This window comes from Necator americanus, chromosome III (genome assembly GCF_031761385.1).
Source record: "Necator americanus strain Aroian chromosome III, whole genome shotgun sequence".
Lineage (NCBI taxonomy): Eukaryota > Metazoa > Nematoda > Chromadorea > Rhabditida > Ancylostomatidae > Necator > Necator americanus.
The window spans coordinates 28157730-28184725 of record NC_087373.1 but is presented as its reverse complement, the minus strand read 5'-3'; the positions used below and the strand labels follow the sequence as shown (position 1 = coordinate 28184725).

The window sequence follows — 26996 nt, the reverse complement described above, 5'->3', positions numbered from 1 at the left end:
GCGCTAAAAGACAAAAGCTGGTTACGTGAAAGTGCGACTAAACCAGCTGATCCCTCGCAGTCGCCTCTCTCATCCACACACCCGTGCTACTCCTTTTGGTAACACATATTTGATAATTTCTCTCGTTTTTATGATAGTCTTGTAAATTCTCTAATTCTAGTAACTATATAACTCTAGTATATTGAACAGATTTGTTGATTACGGTAATCGTCAGGAATACGGTAATGTTACCACAAACTAGTGTTTTAATCACCAACTTATCATTTGCAAACACTGATGTCATCGGTACAATCGCATGTGTTCGACGGGAAACGCTAGCTGCGGACGCGTCGCGTTCAAATGGTTGAACACATGTGGTTCCGACTATATGCATGTCAATTCTGTGGAAACTGATATTATCAAAAAATCTTCCCGTATATTTTGACCTAGCCTGCAGATTCTCCTTCTTTTTTGCTCCAGAAAAATGTCCAAGGAACTGAAAAATCTTTTATATTTGAAACGCCTAGTTTTCGTCTAACTGTCCTGCCCTTTTTCAGGTTCACGTACTTCATAGATTCCTTCCACAACTTCTTTTCTGCTTTCCCCAGCGGTCTAGAATCAAGAAAAATTGCTCTAGAAACAGAATCGAGCGAAGGAGTTTGTGCCCCGCCACCTTCGTCATCACTTATCATCCTAGCAAAAAAAAACAGCGCAATCAATCAAATTTGCTGCGTCGCTTCTGGAATTTCGTTGCGACATAATTTTTTTTGTCTCCGTTTCATCCCTCTCTCTCTCGAAGTTGTTTCTCGCACACTCCAACGCAATTTGTTACAGATGGTCCTACCGCTCTGTCGGTGCCGAGTACTGTACATAGGATCATCAGTTCCAACTATCACTAAGGATGGTCTACAGGGTATACAACAACCGTTAAGGGAACGTTATCCAGTAGAGGACACCCCAGAAACTCGGGGTATCGATTCATGGTGAGCACACGATACCTTGAGAATGCTGTGGAAGCATCCGAAATGTAAACTCAAGCTGTTACAGGTTGTCCGTCTGGTCCAATGGTATTCTACTCGAGTACATTGAAGGGGATAAAAAGAGCGAGACGGCCTTCTTTCCTATCAACACGTTGCACTATTGCGCTGCTGTCCGATACGTGAATGTTACCGGATATGCGGTTGAAGGTCGATTAACTGAACTTAACGATTCAGCATCTACCGCATAGGATTAATCGTCGTGCGTTTTGCAGGAGGTGGAGAACGATTTCTTCCGCTTGACTCGCCTTTTGCCAACATTCCAGACTCGCCACATCCGCCGATTTTTGCGGCGATCATGAGAAGAACCACTGGAGTCAAGGTAGGTTGTTCCATGGTTCGTTGCCCGTACATTGGCGAGAAGAAAAATTCTCGAAAACACTGCGAAAAAAAAACTATCATAGAGGATATTTGCATGTGCATATGATATGTCCAATTACTTACATATCAGACCTGAGGTAAACTATTGGCCGAAAATAATTAACCTCATGAAATGGTTTATTGTTCATAGAAAACGACTAATATAACGAAGTTATGTTTTTTAAAAGAGTCAAATTAGTAGTATTAGTAGAAGTAGCAGCAATGATGTCACTAAAGAAGAGATAATCGGAAATCAGCGTTCGGTAACTTTTAATAGTAGAAGTTTCTTGGTCCCTTTCCAGAATGCCTTTAGAATTTTAGCTAGAGTAAACTAGTAATATTTTTCGAATTTCTCAGTTCCCGTGAACTGAACTCTAGGAGCGAAAAATTCTGCTCTTGAGCTTTGCCATGATTTGTTTCGAATTTTCGACATTTCTTCGTCGAAGCAATAGCGTTTATAGTTGGCGCCGATTGTGTTCAACTGGGTGACCGCCACGCGCTTTCGATAGCGGCTGAGCAGAGCGAAGAGGGACGGTGTGTATCGTACAGAAAAAAGTCGCTGTGCAGCAGAGGCGTCACGCTCACCCAGTTGAACAAAATGAGCGTTGAATGTGCGTCCGTAAGTGGGGGAGGGGAGCGCTCCCAACTTGCCGAACAAAGCATTTCGATCAAGGATGAAACGTCTGTCAATCCGCTTGGGATGCGTCTATGCTTTTGACTTCGATGAGGTTTATGAACGCACTAATAATACATTGCGGGGCTAGCCGATGTGTCAAGTCAGTGTTTTTATCGTCCCTGACTCGTCTGACACCAATTTATTAATCCCAGAGGGATGAAAGGCTTGGTTGGCTCTAGGGCAGTTTCGGACCATCGATCGATCGTGCAGTCACAACTGCTCCTACCAACTGCGCTTCACCCAATCTAACCATTTTGTTACCATAAAGAAAAGTACCACTGACTTTTCTATCTGAGTGTAGTGAATTCTATTGTAGTTAGAAACAAATTCGATTGAAAGTTCCAATAATAAATATTGAACCATACTTTTCTCTTATATTTTTGGGTTGTTTCTGACTCAACAAGTAACGCATTTAATGTTTGCTTAAAGCGTCAACATGGGTTTTAATTTTTTTTTGTACACATTCTGATGGTTATAACGTATATCTAGCTCAACTGTTTCAGCTAACAAATCTTAAACACGTAAACTACACGAGAGCATAAAAAACTGAAACCTTCTCATTGATTTGCTCGAATCATTTATACTCCCTTTTTCTGAGGTATTTCCGAGAGTTAAGTGACATAATCATTTTAGTGCTAGAATTCTTTTCATTAATGAGAATAGGCACTATGCCACACATCGTTCAGGAAAGAGTTCAACACTAATGAGTCCAGAATTAGTTTTTTTTTTCTTTTTTGATAGATTAATCGAATCAATTTAGGTGCTTGAATGTCATGGTTTCATTTGTACGAACAACAAGGCGGCAAATGCGCTTGTTCGATGCTGTTTTCATGCTTACGCGGACTCGATCTACCTCAAAATGGACGAGAAAGTGCCTGGATTAAAGGCTATCAAGGTCGATTTTGATGGCTTCTTGCCTCGAGGATTTGAGGTGATAAAGATCGATTTTTCAGGAAGGATCTACAGGAGAACGGTCGCCGGGTAGTCCACAAAGCGAAGAGAACAACTCCGTTGAGGGCGAAGATCAAGTGGATCGAGCGCCTAAGGTAAGAACAGAGTAAAGTACAGATGTTCTATTGGTAGCCTAACCAGAGAAAAGACAAAAAAGCTAGTGGATTCAGGAACATACTGAGGTGTTAGTGAATAATTCGTTTCCCTAAGTTTTTGGGATCGTACGTTCCTTTCTCTTTTATTCATTTCGGCACTAAGTAGGAGCATCATATGTAACAAATACTCGTTTCTTAAGTTCTCCATCACTTTTAGTTTTGTAGTTAGCCTTTTTCGTCCTAATTTGATCATACAGAGCTGGAATTCACTAAATATTCTTTCATTACCAAAGCTAGTAACGCCAAGGGTCGTTGGATCCTGCAAGTCGATGAGACTAAGACTTGGTGAATTCTTACTTTCTTTTTTTTTCTTTCTTCTTTCTCTGACTTGGTGAACTTAGATGAACTTGGTTCTGATCCTGTAAGCTGCCACACAGAATCAGTATTTCCGGATTTAAAGACGTTCTCCACCTGAATTTTTGATGAGCGTTTTATTCACTGCCAAGCACGACTTAGAACATAGTTCACAAAAACTGCAGTGAGAAAAGTAATACCCATAAGTCCAAGAGTTAGAATCCAGATGAAAATACCGAGTAGAACCATGGCAAGTTATTACATTTGCACAAGTAATGAAGTGAAAGCGGTTTGAAGTGGACTTCACCAATCGTAGGTGTGAAAAGAGGTGCTTCGTCGGAAAAATTGAGGCATGCGAAATCTCCTGAAAGCTCTTCTTCGTTGCGAGCTTGTGGCGAGTATGTCACATTTTTCGAGCTATTCCCACTTCGTTTCTGCTACCAGAAAGAGCCCAAAGCTGAAAGTTTCCGTGAACACTGACTTTAATTGCAAATTGTCCTGTAAGAAACAACTTGAGTCAATGGGAAATTTTTTAGTGATCGAGACTTTTGTCCAATTTTGCGAACGGTTGTTACAGCGCTTTTGTTCAGTGGAACCGCGATCAGTCCGTTCCTCTTACCATTTTTCACACCACAACATCTTTCATGTCCAGGCCTTTCCAAGATTTTCTAACAATTTTTTGAGATTTAATTCACTGTAGTTTTGTTAATCCATTGTGTCTATACGTGTTTCATTTTCTATTTTCTTCCCTTTCTTCTGGATCGCTTCTTAGTTCTATCATACCTACAATACTCCGCAATATTTTGACAAACTACTTTGTTTGAAGTACATTCACGTGTCTCAGCGCAGTTGGTTTTAAAAAAGTGCAGAAAACAAGTTACTTTCCTATCCTCCTTTTTTCGGCGTAGTTTCTACGAAAATAACATGAAGGAAGCTACAAAAAATGTCATTTGTCTTTTCAAAAATACTTCAACTAAACCAGTCCTCCGTTTTTTTTTTCAGGGTTGGGAACGACGCCAGCAGGATGGCGAATACGACAGCGTAAGCATTAGTAGTAGCCTCGTCAGAGGAGGGAAAAGAGCAGCCAGTGAGACAGGTGATTAAACGACTTCCGTTGTCTCTTCTTCTCCTATGCCTCATCTCATCTGATCTCATCTCGCCTCAAAGTCACTTGGTACTTAGCTGAGGTCAGGTCATTGGCCCTATATGCCTTCTTAGCGAACTTTTGATAGATTTATCGAGCGCTAGCGGTTGTGAAGACAGCTGATATGACGTCGGTCAAGGCCTTCGCGTAGACAACATCTACAACGCACCTACGCAAAAGGTGCGTTCGTAGCCTACGAGGACGGGTACTATGAGAACTCAAACGTACGCAGGGCAGTGGGACGAATCGATGATAATGTCAAGACATTGTCCTAATTGTTTAAAGGTTCGCCACAAGTAAAAGAGTATCGTTAGAATTACCGTGGATGAGTTTTGATTAACGAGAGAAGAAACATCGGGAATGTATCCCCACCGTAATGAGGTCAAAACTGAAAAAGGTTGTTGTGCGTGCGCTTTCGGAAAAATGAATGAGTTGAACTCGTGCGAACCGTTCATGGATTTGATACCGCTGACCTTCCCTGCATTTGATACGGCGAATCTATCAATAGAATTACAGGAGGAGCAAGTATGATAGGAAACAAGAAGAAACTTTTCTACTGTGTAGGGAAAATATAAGCAAAGTAAATTAATAAATGAAAAATGACCGAAAGTAACTTCAACCAAATATTAATTAACTTAATGATAGTTGAAACCGTGGCCCGGTGTAATGTACGATGTTCCTTGTGAGAATACCTGTTTAAGAAAAGATTTTCTTACGGTAACCAGAAATTAACGGCTATTTTAAAAGATTCTAAGATAGTGAAAAGTAAAATTTTTGCATCATGTCAGCGTTTTTCTCCTCTAGCTTTTGCTTTTCATAGAATCTACATATCTAACACAAAATTGTCTCCTATGTATAGCATGCGAGTAAATTTCTTGTGCATTTCCTGATTCTGGCCGTTTATCGTCTTCGCTGGTAACAGAAGTGCAATTCAATCACATAAACCGGCATAATTCCATAAAAATGCTGGTAAAGCGTGTTAACGCGCACTATGTCTTCTTAATTATTGCATTATAAGTACAGATGTGGTAGAAAATTTGCGTTTCTTAAATAAAATAATAAACAACAACATAAATAATACGCACACAAAAGTCAAAATAGTCTAAAAACACCTTTGGTGCTTTTTCGTTATTATTTCATTTTAATTATATTCATTCCTCATAATATATGACTGGTTCCTCTTATTTTTCATCTCCCTTCCCCTTCAATAATTCCTATAATTTCTCTACGTACCATTCCTTTAGTTTTCTGGAATTCCCTTAATTTTTTTTTTTGCATCATTCCTACAAAAGAAGAGACATTTATGAATTATATATGATCTGTAGGACTTTGTATAAACTTTTGCGAGAATTAAAATAGCCTGAAAAACAGAGTTTTCCCCGTCACTCGACATTGTGCTCTTTAATTTGTGCTACTTTGTAGTTGCTTGAACAAAACACAACAATTCGAGCGAATTCTCACTCGTTACCTCGTAATTAATTACTCGTAAGGGAACTCCCCGTAAGGGAATGAGAACACTATAAATAAATTTTAGATCTCCAACTGGATATACAAAAGATCCATCAATAATAGTAAAATAAATGAGTAATCAATAAGAATTCCTGAGGTCACAATTCACTGGATGACTAACTGGCGTCAGTAGCAATTCATCATCAGTTACTTCAGTTTCAAAAAAGAAGCGTCTGAAAGGGCGCGGTTCGTTCATTTCACGTCAATCAATCCGCACTGCACTGTGCAAGATGTGTCTTTCAGGTGCGGTACGTACGGCTCTGGTGCCTTTCGCAGAAGCGCCACGTCGGGCAGGTTCCGAAGCGGATCTGGCGTACGCGGACCCTCGCCTCTACGCAGCTCCAGTGCCTCCACCGGGAGCTCGGATGCCTTTCCCGATGCCACCTCATCCTATGATGGGATTTCCGCCACCACCTCCACCACCACCACCACCACACCTCTTCCGCGGTGCATTCCCTCCTCATCCGCCACCACCACACATGTTGCCTCCACCTATGCGGTTACCACCAGGAGTTCGGATGCCACCGCCACCTCCACACATGTATCCTTTGATGCCTCCTCCATTCGCACCCAGAGGCTACTTTATGCCTCCTCCACCTCCTCACTTCATGATGCCTCCGTTCCGTCCTGCGAGTCCTGGCGAAGGACCGATCATCACCGGGCCGGAATCCATATACGGTACTATACCTCGACGAAGTGCATATGAGGAACCGGTCTACATGCCAGGATCACATGCTGGCCCTCCTGAAGCATCCTATCAACCTGCTAACTATTCCACAGATCACTATGAGTCCTACTATGACACATACAAAAGAAGGACGCTGAAGAAGGTTGTGGATTTCCACTAAACGTTTTGTTGATTGGGAAAAATTTGCTGATGTGATTTCAGGATAGTATGAATTCTCGACAAGATTCTTCTTCAGTTTGGGAACAATACGAGGCGGGGATCTACAGAAAACCTCATCTAAACGAAAAAGCCTTCGGCGGCACATTGAGGTATGTCGTTTCAGTTCAGCTTTTTCTTTTGAAATCGATTTCTGGCAAACGGTACATTTCTGCAGGTCTAATGCGGCAAAAGAGACAAACAACACCACACTTAACAGGAACGGCAGTGCCGAACTCGCCACGCAAACTGTTGAGGCTACAGTAAGTTGATTACGAGATTTTTGAAGCATTTTTCAGTTCAAGACACAGCGGCAAATTTCCACCGCGTTTACTGAATCAACTTTCCGAAAAAATTATGGTTATAATCTAAGTTATAGGATCCAGTTGCTATAAAGGATGTGATTTGCTAAAGCTACCTGATACCAAGACTTCAAAGATAAAAAAATGAACAATAATAAATAAAGATAAAGATATAAGTAACTGTAAATAATAGACAAAATAAAATAATAGTAATTAATAGTAGATGAAGATAAAAAATTGAAAAAAAATCGGGTAGTTTTCACCACGAAGAAACCTGACACAAAAAATGAAGTTATTTTTGTGGTTTATAGAAACTACTTTTCCGGTATTTTCTTTGCCAAACTTTTTTTTTGCTATCCCAGAACTTTTTTTTTGCTAACCCCTACATTTTTCGGTTTCGGGTCTAACAGCAGATTGAAAAAGAATGCAGGATTCAAAAGAATGATGGATACTAAAATTGTATACGATGTACCACAACAGTTGTTGGAGCGAAAATGATGCTTTTCATCCGTTTGGACTACTTTTTCGGTCTTTTCGTTCTTTGATTCAGCCACTCATTTGAAAGTGTGACTGCTCAGTGCGCTGCTGTCACATTGATGTTGGAGTTGTTGTAGCGAAATCTCGTGGGGGCGTGTAGCTATCGAATAGTAGTAAAATGACCACTCCCAACTTTTTGGATTCCGTTTTTTTTGTGAAGGTGAGAGGTTGTGGTCAATGTTGACTTCGTACTGTTTGTAAAATTTCTCTTCACATTTCTGGAAAATCCACTTCTGATTCCCTCCTAGTTCTCTTACTAGGAATGTTAATTCTGCGTTACTTACATAATTGTAGTTAATAATAATTCACCTTGATCACCTTGACTCCCGTTGATCTTCGAACTGGTCGAGCGGGCGCCAGTAATTCTTCCATTTGTCCCGATCGCGTGCCAGAGTAGCCCAGTGGTTCCTCCTTTCGCGTGGGACACGAAGAGCATCATATTTTTCTTTGAAGGACTTCGTGAAGAAATCTGACCATCGGGTCGGCGGTCTTCCTGTAGTGCGCTTAATATCGCGGGGAACCCAGTCGCTCACGGCTCTGGTCCAACGGTTGTCATCAAAGCGCATCACGTGTCCGGCCCACCTTATTTTACTTTCCTTGGCAAACGCGGCGGCGTCTCTAATCTTCGATCGCTGACGTAGGAGAGAACTTCGAATCCCGTCCCTCACTTGCGTGAAACGGGATACTCCTAGCATCACTCTCTCAATTGCGCGTTCAATGACGCTCACCGCGTTTTCTTCCTGCTTGCGAAATGCCCAGGTTTCCGAAGCATAGGTCAAAGCAGGAAGAACGGTGGTGTTGAAGAGCACGGAGCCGGGTGTTCCTGGTCTTCTTCACTACATCCTCGATGCTCTTGTACGCTCCCCAAGCCGCTCGTCTCCTCCTGCCCAGCTCGGGGGTCAGGTCGTTCATCATGTTTAGTTCCCGACCCAGATAAACGTAGCTGGTGCATTCGGATATGTTCGTTCCGTTGAGCGTGAATGGGGCATCCGAGACCCATCCGTTCCGCATGAACATCGTCTTTTGTAGATTCAGCTGAAGACCGATGCATCCACATGTTTCGTCGAATTCGGTCAGCATTCGTTCCGCTTGGCTGATGCTAGGTGTTATCAGTACGATGTCATCAGCAAAGCGCAAATGGTGTAGCTGCCGACCATCAACCTTCACTCCCATGTCGTCCCATTCCAACTTTCGCATTGCGTTCTCGAGGGTGGCTGTGAATATTTTGGGTGAAATTGTATCACCCTGTCGGACCCCCCTCTTCACGTCAATGATGATGTTCTTGTAGAATGGCGAAATTTCGGTCGTGAAGTTACTGTACAACTCTCGAAGTACCTTTATGTACTGAGTAGGGACGCCTTGGTTGTCCAAGGCTTCCACGACCGCTTCCGTCTCAACTGAGTCGAAGGCCTTTTTCAAGTCGATGAAGGTGAGACAGAGCGGCATCTTGTACTCTCATGATACCTCGATGAGTTTCGAAACAGTGTGAAACACTGTTTCGAAACACCGTTTAATAATAATTATAATTATGAAATTTGAATAATAGTTGATAGAACAATGATATGACTGGATTCCAATCCCCTTCTATTCCAGAGGAAATTGTTCGTTATGAAATTTTTCCATCTTAAGCGTTTCTGTTACTTAGCAAATTAGGAAACTTTTTATTTGAGAATTATTTTTAAAATATTCTGCTGTATTTGAAGACTAAAATTTGGAGTGGAGTTTTTAAAATATAGGCTACAGTCGCCGCCCAGAGGAAGTCAGTCGGACTGACGCGACGCTTCCGCGATGAAAGCGGTTCCTGGTGCTCTGGCGGTGCTATCAACGGACCTGAATTCGATGTCCGATGAATCCTCGAAGAGGAAAGCGGCGGCATTTCATTTTCCGAGGCATTTCTCGAACGTTTCCAACGCGTACGCGTCGCTTTAATGCGGGAGAACGCGTTCGGTCACGGCGACACAATGAGATTTTGTAGAGCGATGGCTTCAATGAGGCGAATAATGACTCGACGAAGAAATTCAGTCATAAAAATTGCTGGTTAACCTTTTGGAAAATCTAGGAAACAGAAAAAAAGCTAGAAATTTCCTTAGTGCAGAAGAATACCAAGCTCTCTGTCTAGCTCAAAATTTCAAAAATTTCAATCAATTTCAAGCTTACAATTTCAATCAATCAAAATCAAATTTCATTTCAAGTTGCTTGATGATGTTATTTGATATTTTTGTTTTATGGCACACCTATAGGTGTTTCAAATAAGTAAAGTAAAAACAGTAAAGTAAAATTTGAAAAGAAGTAAGCAAATGCTGTTTTTGCTGTTTATCCGAAGGAAGGATCTTAAGAAAAAAATTAAAATCCTGGCTTAGAATGACCATAGGTATTATTTAGAAGAAGAATAGAACAATAGAAGAATAGAAGAAGAATTAGAATGACCATAGGTATTATTGTCACTTCCACATATTTTGTGGGAAGAGTTATCTCTGCTCCTAACCGATGAAAAGTGCCGAGTTCAGCTGAACTATTGCTTGCCTCAAGATCTCGACTGACCATGCATCTCTACCAATGACCTAGAAACACTCATTTTTTTTCAAAACAATTCTGTGCAACATCTTTCTAAGGTCAACTAACTGCCAGTTGTTTAGGTTTCCCGACCGGATACACCTCCAGTCGACTACGAGGCTTTCGAGAATATGAAGATCAAGCACGAGGGGAATGGACGAACTCCCGTCTATTAAATAAATGACGTAATGACAATGTGATAATCTCTACAGTAGTTCGTGCCGACTTCGGACTCCGATCTATGAGGTCCTTCGTTCGGATTTTCTTTTTTTTCCGTCGGACACAAGTTCGACTTTTTTCTTGCCATGCATACATGTATTATCATGTAAGAGAACGAGAAATGGGAAATTCTTGCAGATTTTTATAGTTTCTGGACCCTCGGGTTTTTCTCTCTGTTTTTGCTGAACGCTAAGCTAGACAAAATATATAGAGTTGTGATCACTGCCTGCCTTACGTCGTGCTTGATTTCGTATTGATTGGAAAGAAAAAAATTTCACTTCATTTTCGTGAGTGTGTTATCAGTGCCAAATGTGATTTTATTAAAGTGCGATACCTTTGACAATGAATGATGACCGAGTCTAATAAATATGATTTTTTTTTTCAAGTTTGCCTCCATTTCAGTTTTTAAGAGATGAGACAACAAACAACCATGAACCGCAGATTTTTTCTTCTTCTATACACACCATGAAATCAGCAGTTCATTTGCTTTGGTATTTTCAAAATTTAATTTTACCCATTTCCAAGGATTCTGACAGTTTGCGACGGACCTTGGGACAGAAGTTAGTAGCGGTATTATACTCGACTAATAGTTATATTTGTCAAATTCTTTAACTTTACCGACGACGCCAGTTAGCTTGGAATTCCTTAAAATATGCTTGATTTGCCCCACTCATCCTAGAAAAATCTAGCAAGAAAAACAAAACCTTGTATTTGTGTGTTGGATATCTGTAAGTCGGCCAACTAATTTCTATCTGCAGGTAATTTGAAGAGTTGAAGATCTCACGTGTTTTTTTAGAGTGCGTCCTTAAGTGAACTAATAGAGTTCTTCCCCATATATCGATTGATCCTCAGGTTTAGTGACCTTTAAAGGCATCACCCCACGAATCTGAGGTGGGACGGATTTCAGGTGGAGTACTCGTATACGGGATAGGTGATTATGGAGAGGGGGTGATTCCGTCCATTTCTTCCTAATTGCCGTAAAAAAAACGGCCCGGAAGATACGGCTTCGAGCGTTCCGGCGCGCTATTTTCCACAACGAGTTCGATTGGAGCGCGCCAGCCTTGTGCACGCGCCGCATCTTCCGGGCCGTTTTTTACGGCAATTAGGAAGAAATGGACGGAATCACCCCCTCTCCATAATCTACAATCCTGTATACGAATACTCCACCTGAAATACGTACCACTCCAGATTCGTGGGGTGATCCCTTTAAACAAAGCTTCATTTGCTATGTGTGCCATATGTGCCCGTACATGCATTGGAACGGTTTGTAAGTTTGGTAGTGTAACAAGGAAGATGATTGTAAGGCTTAAGTGTTGTTTAGGTTTGGTTCCTGTATGGAACGCGGCGACAAATTCATCGACGAAGCGGTCAGATTAGGTGTTTTGGAGGGGAGCATCTGGATGTCACGGCATCAGGTGAGCATAAGGTGTGGTGTCACAACGGAACCTGGTCCGACGTTATGATCATGATTTCGGCGCATGAAGCTCGAATTTCTTCCTGGAACCGCTTTATGTTCACGCCAAGAGCTCAAAAATGAATAGCAAAGAAGAATTCCTCTCGATTACTCTGGCACACTATCCCCATTTAAAGTTGCTGCTTGATTGCACGTGTCAGGTCACCACGAGGATCAACCTGCGGCAGAATAAAAATGTAAATCACCATGTACACGCACTTCCCAAACAATTAGTGGAATGTGCCGTTCGAATTTTAGAGAAGTTCGGCATACGCTGCATTACTTATGGGTTCAATGAAAAACAAAATGTCACACAGCAAAGTTTGAGGCAAATTTACGGGGTATGCTAGAAAAAGTTCGATAGGCATAAACCAATGTTAATCGCAACTTCAGAAAATATGAGTTGAGCAAGAAGCAGCGGAGAAAAGGATTTAATCCATGTACCCAATGTAAACATTGTGTTGATTTAAATCCTTTTTGTCGACTTTAAACTCTAAATACAGTGCCAATGTTATCGTTATATTCCAAACAAACAATATACAGCGAAAGAAGGCTGAACAAAACCATATCCCCTTATTTGTAAAATAATGGAGTGGTGTGAAATGTTGACCATGATTTAAGCATAAAATGGGTATCAAATTTATCTACCTAATTTTATTTATCTATTTTATTTATCTATACAATTTCCTCTAAAGCTATATATTTCAAAACCATTCAAACTAAACTTTGGCTGGTATTCGCTTTTGCTACAGGATCAAAGTGTTTTCATCCATGAACAACACAATGTACAGCACCGGTAGAACTTCCCGAGAACATCTAAGAATCATCCTCCGTCCGACATTAATGCTCTCGATTAGTTATGGTTTAGATAACAATCGACCTCCTTTATCTTCCGGCACTCGTCGATTAAGACGCCGGAATCGCCGACGAAATAGCTAGGAGGGGGATTGTTCACATTCTTCTTTTGCTACAAAACACATACTTTTAATGGATGAAGATCAAGCTTTTTTTAAATTTTCTGTTAACATCTAAAATTATTACTCTCCAGAACTGCTTAAACGTAGCTTTCAGAGGTGTTTTCTCGGCTTACGTAAATTTTATTATCATTGTTGCATTTTCGCTGCAAATTGAGCATTTAGAATTTATGGAATGCAACAAAACGTGCCCGCCGGAGTTTGAGAGCGCTTATTTCAAATATCGTGTGTATCGTAGATTGTAGATTATAACTACTCATTTATTTTTACTTCATTTGAGCTGGAAATCTGTAACTCAGCTTTTCACAGACACACAATGATCACAACTTCTAAATATGCCAGGAAACTTTCAAACGTATCGAATTTTTAGGATAAATTATGGATTTATTCCGTAAATTGGTTGTTCAGTTTGTTTTCTTGCGTTAGTGCTTATGCAAGAAATGATATTACCAGCATTAGAGGTCGACTAAGCCACTTCCTCGCGCTGGTTCGTGAATATGAAGAGATACGATATTCTCGTTTCATTTTGCTTATTTATTTACGATCGATTCAAAGGAAATAGTAAAACGACGTAAAAATGAGCAATGCTATGACAACCGAATTTTCATTTTTCGATGGGAGAGGCAGAAAAGTTGCTTGGATCCCAAAGGAAGGTCATCCCAAAGAAGGTGAAGGCCAGAACTGCAAACCGTAGCTGCTCACAGAACGGTACCGGACAATAGCCTAACGGATCCAACAGTTAGCGTCTGCAACATTTCGGTCATTGGAAAAATTTGTTCAAAAGGACCTCGTTGAACTAACAAACTACTACTACTTACAGAAAGAGTAGTTCTCAATGGAACAAATCGAGAAGTCTTAATTTAAGGAACTCTTCAACTACCTTTTTTTCTGAATTCCACCACTGGATAAAGTGCCGGAGTTAGCCGATGCATTTAGGATGCGTCTAGGATTAGGGTCATCTATTTATATCTATTCATGATTGCCACAAGAAATTCAGAATCGTTTGACTTCAGTGAACGAGTACTTAGTCTATGAAAATAAGTTAAAGGAGCTAACCAACGTATCTGGTTAGTGCATTTATCCTCCTCTTTCCTCCCAGACAAATCAGTCACCAACTTATGAAAGGTGAGACGCTTGTCGTTAGGGTCAGGTCTTGTCAGGGTTTCGAACCATCGACCGTGCAGTCGCAGCGGAATTCATCTCTACATCGCTGCACCGTTATGTTCTGTAGGAACAATATTCTGCTTCTCGGAAAAGACCAAAATAAACTGCATTACTCTACTAATATTACTATTACTTTTTATATATTAAGCCTCAAAAATATAAGTTCAACCTCCAAAATCTCAAAAGCACCAAACCTTGTAGACCTGTTGGGGCTAAATCAAATTCATCGTTGTGCTAAAGAAAATAGGTCAGTAGTGGGTTTGTTGCATTAAAACACTTTGAGTTTAACAAAAAGGTGCTCTTTTCTCGGAAACGGCTATCTAGGCGTGCCAAAAAAGACAGCCTGACAGCAAATTTCCCGTCGCAGTCGATGGTGAACCTTTTCCTTTACTTATGCTCTTACCTACTTCTCAAGTTTTATTATGAAAGTGGGCATAAAGTGAGAATTTACTGACCATTAAAAAAGCATAAATCGAAGCTTTCACAATAATTGCGGGACTGCTGAGAAAAAGGATCGACAAGAAACCCAAACTCGCTTCTGCGCATGACATAGGTATGTGCGGATTGAAGAATTACGAAGAACACAGCTTACAAACAGTAACAAAATAGTAATAATACTAACAATAATAACAAGTAATAAATATAAATACAAATAATAATAGGTGTAATGTAATACAATACGAGAAATCGTCCAAGACTGCTAGCATAAACGAACAAGCGGCCAACACACAATCCAGGCATTCTGTCCACCTTTTGTGTTTGTTGGGGAATAGAGGATCCCGGCGTATCTCCCGGCATAACGTCTGAACACTTAGTGTCTCGGAACCATTCGGGAGGAATCCACCGTGGTCTCTTTACCGTTCCCAACACACAAAGAAAGAGGACCCGGCAGGATGCGAAAAATCGAGTCGATGTCCACTTTATGCATTATCGTACTATGGTATGATACAGTAACTTTTCCGTTTCTTCACATTCCCATCGGACTCAAATCCCCTTGTAAAGTCACAGTGGCTGTGTCTCAAACTTGTGTAACTAAACCAGCATACTCGACCACATACCTGTTCCTGCTCTTTCGTCATAAACATGAACTGTGTATTACAGCAACGTCATGTCGAGACAAAGTGTGCAATTACAGACACTCAAGACAACATTCCAACGTATGAGTACCTTAAAGTTAGGCAATTAAACCGGAGCGTTTTCTTCATTGGTCGGAACTGCTAGAGAAAGACCAGTTACACCATACTTTAGTGACTGAGAGTATGACACTAAGCAATCGAGTAATTCTCAAGGATGCAGAGGCTTATGACCCTCTGCCGCGTGCGCGCTAAGAAATTCGCAGCCTTTAAGAAATTAGGAACAGTATACCACAAAATTAAAGGTGTTGGGTTCTCACCACGAATAGACGATTAGGGGTCTAATTCACGAATATGATAGAGATCACGCTCAATCCTCCCTGAATATCCAGAAAGGCAGCGTGAGAGTCGCACCGAATCCCTCCACAAAGCGCCAAGCAACGTGTCACGTCTGCGGCCACGGGCGCACGTGCAGCGTGTGCCAACAGCAGTTAGGGCCAGTTCCAGCTATCTATTGATTGTACCGCTCGCTCCCAAGTGTTGCACTTATTTTTGTGCTCGCAGATGTGATACGTTACTAGGTGCTTCGTAGGAAAAATCGGTACAAAAACGCCACTTTCCCCGTCGTTTTTTGTGGATGATGAGGAGAGATTAGGAGATCGCGATGATCGCGCTCATACTCGTGGACTACACCTCCTACCTTATTTGTGGAAAGATCACAGTACCTTCAACTTCCTTCTGACTCTAAGAACAGGGCGAGTCGAAATTCGTGCAAGAGCTGCGCGAGCTGCCGTCTTCGTTTACTTGCGCTGTTTTTGCATAAATGTTGGAAAATCGTTGTTGTATTTTTACAAAAAGAAATAGTAGCAGCCATTAAATACGTTTTAGTAAAGCGCATCTTTGTAGATGAACGTCATTGTTGTCTTCCTGTGTGATGGTTTTCCAAATCACGCCGTTAAATCCACCGCTGAAGATCCATGCTATAAAATACCAAACACTTTACGCATATTATGTGCTTGATAAGCTAAATCATATGACGCTCTTAAACTCTGAGAACGCTGCCTTTCCCCTCAATAGTTCACGTTTAGAGCTCTTCTTCGAATTAAGCACTTTCATCGACATGGAATTCTGTAAGACAAGAACTAGCCTTCATTTTTTGTCGATTTGATCTCTGCGAATCAAATAAAGCATGCGAAACCACCATGGAAGAAAGAAAACCCTACTTATGCATTGCTCCTGCGGTTTTAGCGGAATCCCAATCTACTTTTGCTATGTTTCACTCATCGTTTCCTCTGGATGTTCTGAACAGCCAGTAGACTTCTTGAATCCATACATACTCTCCACCACCTTCAAATTTGTTACGATAGACTCGGACCAATTCCTTTGAGACCTTTTAGCTTTAATTTTTCACAACTACCAAGTCCTCGCTTTGTACCTAATTTTTCTAAAGAACAACAAAAACTAAAAATCAAGGATTAAAACCGAAATCAAGGAAAAGAAAAAAAATATGTCATAGATTTCCGCTGTCACAGATTCCGCCATGACATTATCAAGGAGATGCCACCCTGATAGGAGTTGTGGGTCTGAAGTGGAATGGTACTCAGAATCGTAGGCGAGAAATCTCGTATGATAGAATTACGTTTGGCAAAACATACTGAACGTATCCGGAGCTATCACAATGATAGTTTATCACAATACGTGACTTAAAAAAATGTCTCGAAAAAAGCTAATTTAAGGGCAATTTGACAAATTTGAAAAAATTTTAAGAAAATAAGGAAAAGTTGGAATTTTGGAAAATTCAAAAAAAAAGGAAAAAGTGGAATAAAAGAAAAATATTGAATGATTAACTATGTGCTCACGTCAAGGGAAAACGTTAATTCTATGGAAGAATAGGGCCAAAACCGTGACCGTCGGTGAAAGCTGCCGTATGTACAAGCAGTGCACTGATTCGAACATCAACCGAATACCTCATAGCAGTTTGTTGTGTACAGTCTTCGCAGTCCGTAATTGCCCTAAATAAAAAGCAAAAACATCAAGACATTGAGTAACATTCTTTGAAAAACACCGCGAAACACGTTTAATAATCATTTTGTGGAAATTCTGTTAGCGATCGCTTCGAAATCACTTGGTGAACTGAAGTAAAACTCTTGTAGCGCTGCTTGCAACATCCTAGGTTTCATTTCCCCTGCATTTCAGGCACGCATGTTTATGGTTAGCCGTGCACTGGGGCCCGCTTACACTCCAGATGAATCAGTGCCGTACACGACATTCATCCCCGTCGACGCGCCCCGCCTTCGTTGTGTGTGGCTATTCGTTATTTGAACAAGGCGCGTCCTGAATACGATCCTCCTTCTTCACCGCTCATCCAATGCATGCATTCGCTTGTGCATTGTTGTGTCTATTCGTCAAATTGACTTATTCACTTTATAATGACGTCATCTGCTACAAAAATTGGTACTTCGATAGTCCTCGACCAGCTCCAAGGTGAATATGCACATGCTTTACACACTTCTATAATTGTTCAGTAATTAAAATTAAATTAAATTAAATTAACATAAAAATTTGCATTATCAACATTAAAATTAACATTAAAATTAAATTAATTAGCAATAGGAACTCTCGAATCAGAGAAAAATTCACGTTTCTTTCAGGAGATGCCCTCCCGCCGACTTCATCTCCTACTACGAATGCTGCGGAGAATCTGATCTTTGCTGTCGACGCGTTCGATATGAGCTACTGTTAGTGCATTTCTATTTAATTTTTCATTTCCGCAAAAAAACAGTACTACTTAATGTCAAGGAGAAAAGGAATACTAAGGAATACTTAAAAAATCTCCTGCTATAAGAAAGACGTACGGGATGCCATTAAAAGGTGGAAGTGGTTCATGTATTTGCATATGTATCGGGTTTTTGGCATTTCTCAGTTTTTATCAGCTTTAAAATGGGTTAACTGTGGACTTTCATGCTTTATTTGGTGCTCGCCTCGGTCTCCTTAACTGATCTGTAGAATTGAAAATAAAAGCGTTGTCTGCGCAGTGTCAAAACTTTTTCTGGGATTAAACATCCTTTCTGGTTCTTATTTTTCTCTAAAGAAATGTCATTGTGGATAGAAGGTCTTGCGCTCTTTCCTCAAAACTGTCCGTACTGCATTTGAATTAAACAATATTCGGATTTGATTTCACATTTATGTTTCCTTGCTACCACAATGATTTGAACATTTTTCGATATGTAAGGCAAATGTCTCCATTCCTTTTCACCACAACAACGAATATTAACATAAAATGACGTGAACATCATAAACTGGTAAGGATCTCATTTTTCCAGGATTTCATAACAGATCGCGTTGATCGCTAGTTACTACTTAAACACTACTTTTTAACTAATTCATTTGGAACTATTGTGCGGCACCTGCATGAGTCTGTCTTATTTTCGAAAAAGAAAGAAAAAATTGCAAACGCGACGGGAGGAAGGTAGGAGGGAGTAGATATACGGACGCTTGCATCGTAGGTGGAACACCAAGCCCGCAGGTGTCACCGACATAAGACAGTTGTTGAAGTTTCATTTGCTTTTTTTGAACTAATTTGTGTGGAATCATTATGCGGCGACACCTGTGCTCCACTAACCCCACTATTACCGCCTTCTGAGGTCGGCCACCAATCTGACGCCACACGACCCGTTCCGCTCCATCCTAATGCCTTCTGCCACCGGTGCACTGTTCCGACACCATGAGACCTGTCTCAGCCCATTTTACTGATTTATGGACCCGGCGTAGCAATCTGACGCCGTAGGACCCATCTCACCTCACCGTTCTGCTTTCTTGGATCAGTGCCACCAATCTGACGGCGTGGAACTCGTCTCACCACCTCTTTCTGCTTTTGGGCGTTGACGCGCCAACTTAATACCGTGGGACACGTACCACCCCTTATTTCCGCTTCAGGCATACCGAGGCACCGATAGAACGCCCTGGGCCCAATCTCATCCCATTTTACTGCACTCTCTATCCAATTTTTTCGCGCGGCGCACCGAGACAAATAAGATCCATCGCGAGAGGAAATCATCCAGCTGGAGTGGCACTCGCTCCTTTAGATCATCTCTGTAAAACTGCAGACAAACGCACATGGACTAATCATTAGATTAATAATTTTATTACTTGTAACAGTAATATAATTATACTAGTCTTTATTATATAATATGATGTTTTGTCATTTGAAAAAAAAAACAAACCAATTATTGGAATAATAGTTGCACTAGTTACAACAGTAATATAATTGTAGCGGACGTGTTATATAGTATGAAGTTCTATAATTTTTTTAAACAGTCGGATGCTTTTCCCATCGAATTTTTTCTTACCGAACTACTTCAGCTTTAACGTTTTCAAATCGCTCTACAACTTTCGAAGCTCATGCTTTACTTCGTCTTCCGATGGGAAGTGATGGAACTCTATAAGAGAACCAGCCTGAACGTCCGGCTAACGCCGGAATTCAGGCTTTGTTGTTGTTCGCTTCGCTCGCCTTCATCGATTAATGAGAAATAACAGTAGCAACATTTTTGTAAAATTAGAATTGTTTTTTTCTATCAAAACTTCCTTCAGTTTTTTTAACCCGAAAATTTGAGCATAGATGAAAGATTTTCTCTAAGCGCTCAGTCCTATATTTGGAGAATATGTTTCTCTCAAACCTCCACAATTTGGAAACATCATTTGAAAGAGTTCGAGTTTTCTCCGTTTTCAGCTATTAGCAAAGAATGATGTACTAACACGTAGACGTGAATATCACTATCGTAGTGACAAAAATAACGTTCCACGTTAGATCGCGTAAACTGTTGGCTAATATGTATTGTATTTTAGCAGCCGTTCGCACGTGTGTTTCCTCCTTTTGAAAAAAGGATGCTAGCAGCGTTAGGAAGACGTGCTGGGAAGTAGATATCCGAAGGAACCGTAGAAACACAGTGGAACCCATTTCTCCCCACTCTATAGCTTCCTGGCACCATTCTGACCCCGTGGGACCCGTCCCACCCCATTTTACAGCTATCTGCCTCCGGGGCACGAATTCGACCCCGTAGGACCCGTCTGACCCAATTTTACCGCGTTGGGACTCCAGCGCACCAAACGGACGCCATGGTTTCCGTCTCCTCTTTTTTTTGGGATTTCTTGACTGAGACACACACATACACAGACGCACACACGTGACAGAATAAGCTCGTTATTATACAGCATGATAGTTTGCAAATTTGGGATTATACATTCACAAAAAAGTTTATTCACCCTCACCCTCTATGAGAGGGTAACTTGCCTTGTCAAAGACAACATACATTTCAATGTGGCTTTGGACAATGGTAAAGAGGTAGAGTGCTCACCTATCAGGTGCATTGCCATTGTTCGGCACCTCACCTATGCAGAGTTTTGCATTATTATGGAGTATTTTCGTGACACACACACACACACACACACACACACACACACACACACACACACACACACACACACACACACACACACACACACACACACACACACACACACACACACACACACACACACACACACACACACACACACACACACACACACACACACACGGACTAAGCGCGTTCGCGTTATTATGTAGCATGATAAATAAATAATAAAAAAGTAAATGAAACAAAAATAAATTAGAATTAATCAACTCGATTTTTTAGAATTTCGTTCACCTTTCCTATTTCTCTGTTGCTACTATTATTGCTATTACTATTTCTTTTTTATGTACTCCTTTGTCTAACTTTTTTGGGCTCATGCTTATTATTAAACTCAAAATCAGGATTTTCTCATGATCATTCCAGGCAAGGCTTCTTTGTGAGGAATAAAGTGCACTAAGATTTTCTGGTGGACTAAGCCGGCTTTGCGGAAATAACGTTCCATATTTCGTTACATGACGGGGGACCTTCGTGAGAAAATTTCCGTTCGGATGATCAAACATTGAAGACACTGATTGTTCTGGATAACGGTGCGGCTAAAGGAAGTACTCGATTTTTCTTGAATTCTTGGAAATTGACCACCTGAAGAAAGTTCTGGAATCTATTCAATCTTTCGGGGATTCATTCAAATTTTGCATCGTCTTACATGGCCCAAGTAAACAAGGAAAAGATTACAAATAAAAATAAACTGAAGACTAGGGACTGGATCCTTTCTAATATTTGTTCATGTGATTTCTTGAAATCAGAAAAACTTAGTCGATGTTAGCAAAATGAAAAATTTAAATAAAAATTTGCATATTTATCGAGGATGCGGTTTTTTTTGGATCACTACTTATCTGGTGGGTGCATATTTGGGAATTTCGGGGTGATCGAAGTGGCCAGCGATCGCTTGTGGCGGCCCGACAACAGAAATACCTTAATGAACAACTGAAAATCTGCGATATAGTTTTTTACTCGTTAAATCTTACACTTGTGGCTGCCGTTAATTCAGAAAACACGATGATTTTGAGGTTTAAAAATAGTGGGAAAATGAAAGAACATATAGGAATTGAAATTGAGAAAAATTACATGGATAAACAATAGGTTGTCACCACGGAATTATTTTGAAGAAGCTAAAAAGGGATACCCTCGTTTTCTTTTGAATCCAGGAATGGACGACTAGTGAAATTTTAAAAAAATACCCAATAGAGATATCGACTCTAAATTTTGTACCTTTTTAAAAATTTGATCTAAGTTTTTAGCCACTTTACTATTCTTTACTACTACATTTCTCTACGTATTCTTTCTTTGGAACTATGCAGCATGGAGCATTTTCGGGAATACACACAAGCATCCTGTTTTATTTATTCGTAAAAAAAAACAATGTCCAAGCTGAACATTGTTTGTTCTTAAAACCAGGAGAAGCGACCTACATGCATATTCTCCTTTCAGCGGTGGTCTTAGAAGGAAAACACAGTCGAAAAAGCGAAATGACCACTCGTAAAGGCCAGAAGCTGGAAATGTCAATCCGGAATTTGCAGGAAAATCATTTACTGAATTATTTAGCTAACAAATAGTTTTGAAAAAAAAAACTGCTCAAGGAGTTTAAATAGTGAAAGAAAATACTATTTAGCCTCAGTAATTGGATCTAATTATTTAAGAACACCTAGTTCAATGAAATTAGTGTTGGCCACTTGTGATTATTAATTACCTGAAGTTTAAAGCACTATTTTTTATTTTTTAAAGTTTATTTTCAAGTAATCTAATGTTGGTCAACTACGAGAAAGGACAGCACAGAAATAAAAATACCTTTTTCCACAGAAAAACAGGTTTCGAATTTTCTTCTCCACAAAATAACAACCGATTGATAACAAAATATAACACAATAAAAAATATAACATAAAATATAAATATAATATAGTATAATGTAAAGTAAATAATAATAATATAAAGTAAATAATAATAAATAATATAACATAAATATAATATGAAGTATACACAATATATGATAAAAAAGTACAATAAATGATAACATTTTCTTAAAAATTCTCGCAGGTTTTTTTCATTTCAAACTGTACTTCTGAGGTAAAATTTAAGTCTTCTCTTTAATTACTCTCAAAATTTCATATTTAGCGTAGCGTTTTCTACATCGTTGAGAAATCCATTGAACGGTTATCTGGCTTTCTCTATGCGTGGGTGTGTTCGTAGCTCGGAGCTGTGCACGTCAAGTTGAGGCAGCCAAGCGTGAAGTGCTTTAAAATATGTGAACAACCGTGGAAAGCGCCTATGTATAATATATTATTATTTAATTGAATAATAAGTAGTAGTAAGTAAAATAGTAAGTAATCTAGATAGAATCGTCTCAATCTGCATGCGATATACATTTATATGCTTTAAACCCTTACATAATAACAAATTTCTCGGAAAGAATTTCCAATTTATTCAAATCTACTAACGCTAATACACACCTAATTTAGAATTGGCTTATTAATGACCTTTGTTTGTGTAAAGAAAAACTACGAAGAGGGAACCGCAAAGAAATGGAACATGGACTTTTACCACGCAAAAAAAATAAAAATTTAAAGCATCTGCCACTGACTAAGTTTCGTATTCGGTCAATTTTACGAGGCTGCATTACTGCATTTTAAACTACAAGGCATAATTCCTTAAGCTAAAAAAAAAACAAAAGATAATAGTTATGCAATGAGTTCTGAAATAATAAATAGAGACAATACTTTTTTTCCTCTCTCCCTTCCTTTCTTTCTCTCTCTCTTTCATTCATTCTTTTTTCCCATTTTCTCTATCTATCTCTGAAAACTAAAACAAGCTCAGGCTTCAGTATTGTTAGCAAATTTTTGATTTTCTTAGGAACTATTAGATTTCTGGTCTTTTTAAATATTCCCTCCTCTTATGATGTTAGAATGTTGTCAGTAAGGAAAAGAAAAAGCAGAACATTCGAGAAATTACGCGGCATACGCTTATGAACTCATATACATCTGGACCTTTTTTCCGATCACGTTGATGGACCGCTCATCACTAAATGCGAGCTATTAGAAACATTGAAAGCTGCTCTAAGAACTATGTATGTATGCGTTATGTCTACTTCAACTGTAGAATACGTGACTTGCATATGTTTGTTCACATCGGCGAACTCGTCCATGACATCCTGTTAGGATTGGTGTGGAATCATTTCACGGTTGACGGCGCCAAAACGTAGCTCTCCGAATGAATCATAGTTTCAATATGTGGAGTGCAAACCTATTTGAGAGTATGGCTCGTAGCTGGTCAGCCTAAGGGATCATGGCGCTGAGTGACCAGATTCGGATGTGACGAGACTATTTGAGGATTTATGGATTTTTTTAATTTTCTTTTTCCCCTTTGATAGAAGTAAAATTAAGGGATTTGAAAGGAATGGTAAAACGTTACCCTTAATACTTTATAATAAGAGCTATTCTTGATCATGATATATTCACAAATTATAATAAATTAACCGTCAAAAACTAACTAAAAGTTAACCTCAGCAAGATTGGTTCAGGGATAATTTGTGGGTCGCTCTATTCAATCTCAAAATTGACCACATAAAGAAAAAATAGACTTTATACACCATTTAATAGAGATTTTCTCTGTCTGCGCGACAGTTTTGTCCCGACCTATTAGTTCTTTATTTATCCTTCTTCTTTTAGATCGTTAAAATAGAGTATTAAGTGGACAAAACGGATTATTTTCGACATTTTTGCTTTTTGCATTAAATCGAGGTGTTGAAGCAGCTAACGTCACGTTAAGGCTTCTTGTAAGATTTATGCTGCACTCGGAGAACAACCATGAAGCCATAAAGCCTTTGAAAAGATGACAGAAAATGTTGGAAAGAAAGAGGAGACATAATAAGAAACAGTATGTGGCAACGAAAATATGAAAAAAAAATAATATGAAAAAAGACGTAGGAACAGATTGATAGAACAACAGCGAAGATTATACCACTGATTAATATTAATTTACATCAGTGTTTTTGTTTCGAAAAATCAAAAAATTGTCGATCCAACCCTTCAACTTACGACAACTGATCGACTGGTATGCGATGCGTCTTTAAAGTCAAAATTTATTCCCTTTGTAGCGCGTAGATAAACCGGCATTCGACACTTCCAAAGTATTTTTCGTCCTCCATACACAGCACTAATCTCGGCTTCAACAGGTAGCAGACGGGGGGTTGAAAATGCTCGCTTGATACTCCATGTTAATGAACTAGGAAGGGAAGAGCCGAGGAAATTAATAAGTCATGGACATAAGAGATATTCCCAAGTACGAGACGCCGTACGTAACGTCTTCTGTCGAAGGACTAGCAATCCTACTGTATAGCGTAGCGCAATGTAGTGAGAGGTTCGATGGATCGAAACCGCCCTAGAGCCAACCAAGCCTTTCATCCCTACGGGGTCGATAAATTGGTACCAGACTTGTCTGGGAGGAAAAAAACACTGACTTGACACATCGGCTAGCCACCGCAAGTCATTGTATAGGCTAGCACGCGTACGTGAACCACTTAACTATCCTGAATTGAAGCTGGCGGATCCCAAGCGGATTAGTTAACGCCAGACACTTTATTCCTTTATCCTTCAAGAAATATTACCTATCCAATGATATGCAACACTTTGCTCTTTACTTCTATTAGCATTCTTAAATTTGTAAAAAAAAAGGTAATGAATTATCCCACAACCTAACGTGCTAGTAGCCTCCCTATTCTTTTTATCGAGTTGTCTTTGATATGCAGAACTTGTGAATCAATCAATCATGTCCTTACACATGTTTAATACAACTGGCGCATCTGAAATCGAAAATAAATGTAAGAACTCGATAAAAAAAGTAGTTGGTGAGATGCCACTATCCGCATTCATGTAGAGATAGGTGGAAAATCCAAGAGAATGCTTGAACTATCAAAGTGCTTTCTTTGCCTTTTTATTTTCCGACTTCTACTCACATTTTTAAACGAAAAAGTATTAATAACACCAGTATTTTATTGTGAACTGTGGGTAAATGTTCGAGTCTCTGTGGCAAGAAGTTTGTGCTTTTCAAAAAATGTTGAATGTCCTTTAAATTGAAAACTACAGTAACAGTCACACGTTTTTATGTCAATATCGTTTTTGTCGAAAGGGTCGGCTTCGATGGTCGAAGCCTTTTGTCAACAAAAAATTGTTCTCTATTTGACAGTTTATCAATAACTTCATTAAATAAGGAATACATTGGTCAGGAAGGTATTTAGGTCACAAACATTTTGAACGTTTGAAATAACATTCAGAAAAAAGAATAATCAGTAACTTTATAGGAAAAGGTGAGATGGTATGAAGAACTTTTGAAGGCTATCGGTTCTTCACGATTCCCAAAACGGTACAAAGTAGTAATTTATAGTAGTTTTCCTACCGTGCTACGTGAATCGGGTTTTGCTCGGTCAATACCACATCGAATTCACAGTAATTCTTAATCGCATACAAAAACCAAATATGAAGGTGTTTTGACACCCCTATAGTACGCTTATTCTTCCTGTCACAACAATTTTTTGCAGTTTTTCATGGAACCCCTTGGAAAATACTTTTTTTAACTGTATAGTTTCTATAGTAGGAGGTCTTCCTAATCTCTTCTGAACCTTTCTTGCAACAGTTATTCCGGGATTTACATAAATTTTGTGCTTATAAGAAGTCTAAAGGGCGGGTGTAGTGTAGCGGTTAGAGGTTTCTCTTCCTGCACGATCGACCGCAGGTTCGAATCCGCCCTGGTGCTCACCAAGCCCCTCATCCCTCTGGGGTCGATAAATTGGTACCGGATCCGCCTGGGAGGATAAAAACACTGACTTGACACATCGGCTAGACACCGCAAGTCATTGTATAGGCCAGTTACACGTTCGTAAACATCAAACGATTCTGAATTGAAGTGGGGCGCATCCCAAGCGGATTGATTAACGACAGAAACTTTAAAAACTTTTTTTTATAAGAAGTCCGAATAGAAGAAAAAAGTCCACGATTACATATAGCACTTTCACTTCTCAAATTTACTGTTTTGTTTTATTTTTTTACTGAAAATTTCTACGAATACGTTCGTTTATTTTTTGTATTTTCAGCGAATCAACCGAAAAGTGCTCATCTCAGCACCAAACTTTATCTTCACTAATTTCAGGATTTTCCTCTTCGTCCCGCTGTCGATGTTAGTGTTTGTACTGTGCTGCTGTATGATTATGTCCATGTGCCGACATCGAAGGCAACGTGTCGAGAAGCAGCCACGTCTCAGTCGCGACGAACGAGAATGTCATTATTTCTATTAG

The 26996-nt window shown here is 39.7% G+C and overlaps 3 protein-coding genes across 4 annotated transcripts; 2 read left to right on the top strand and 1 right to left on the bottom strand.

Moving 5' to 3' along the window:
* Window positions 1–813: 813 nt before the first annotated feature.
* RB195_011184 (uncharacterized protein) lies at window positions 814–10556 on the top strand (the record flags this gene model as incomplete). Of its 2 annotated transcripts, none has more annotated exons than XM_013442952.2 (10): window positions 814–962; window positions 1027–1166; window positions 1232–1338; window positions 2813–2947; window positions 3006–3098; window positions 4455–4548; window positions 6349–6935; window positions 6995–7101; window positions 7167–7251; window positions 10464–10556. In XM_013442952.2, 10 exons carry the CDS (start codon window positions 814–816, stop codon window positions 10554–10556), a joined length of 1590 nt encoding a protein of 529 aa, XP_013298406.2. The 2 variants fall into 2 exon arrangements, with proteins under 2 accessions (XP_013298406.2, XP_064050082.1); XM_064192498.1 differs by lacking the exon at window positions 10464–10556 and adding an exon at window positions 7368–7400.
* Window positions 8542–9273, bottom strand: RB195_011185 (uncharacterized protein; the record flags this gene model as incomplete). The annotated part of the gene is made up of 1 exon (XM_064192499.1): window positions 8542–9273. The coding sequence occupies one exon, from the start codon at window positions 9271–9273 to the stop codon at window positions 8542–8544; it is 732 nt and encodes a 243-aa protein (XP_064050081.1).
* Window positions 10557–17631: 7075 nt separating the features above from the next.
* On the top strand, window positions 17632–26996 carry RB195_011183 (uncharacterized protein; the record flags this gene model as incomplete). The annotated part of the gene is made up of 3 exons (XM_013442953.2): window positions 17632–17747; window positions 17915–18001; window positions 26852–26996. 3 exons carry the CDS (start codon window positions 17632–17634, stop codon window positions 26994–26996), a joined length of 348 nt encoding a protein of 115 aa, XP_013298407.1.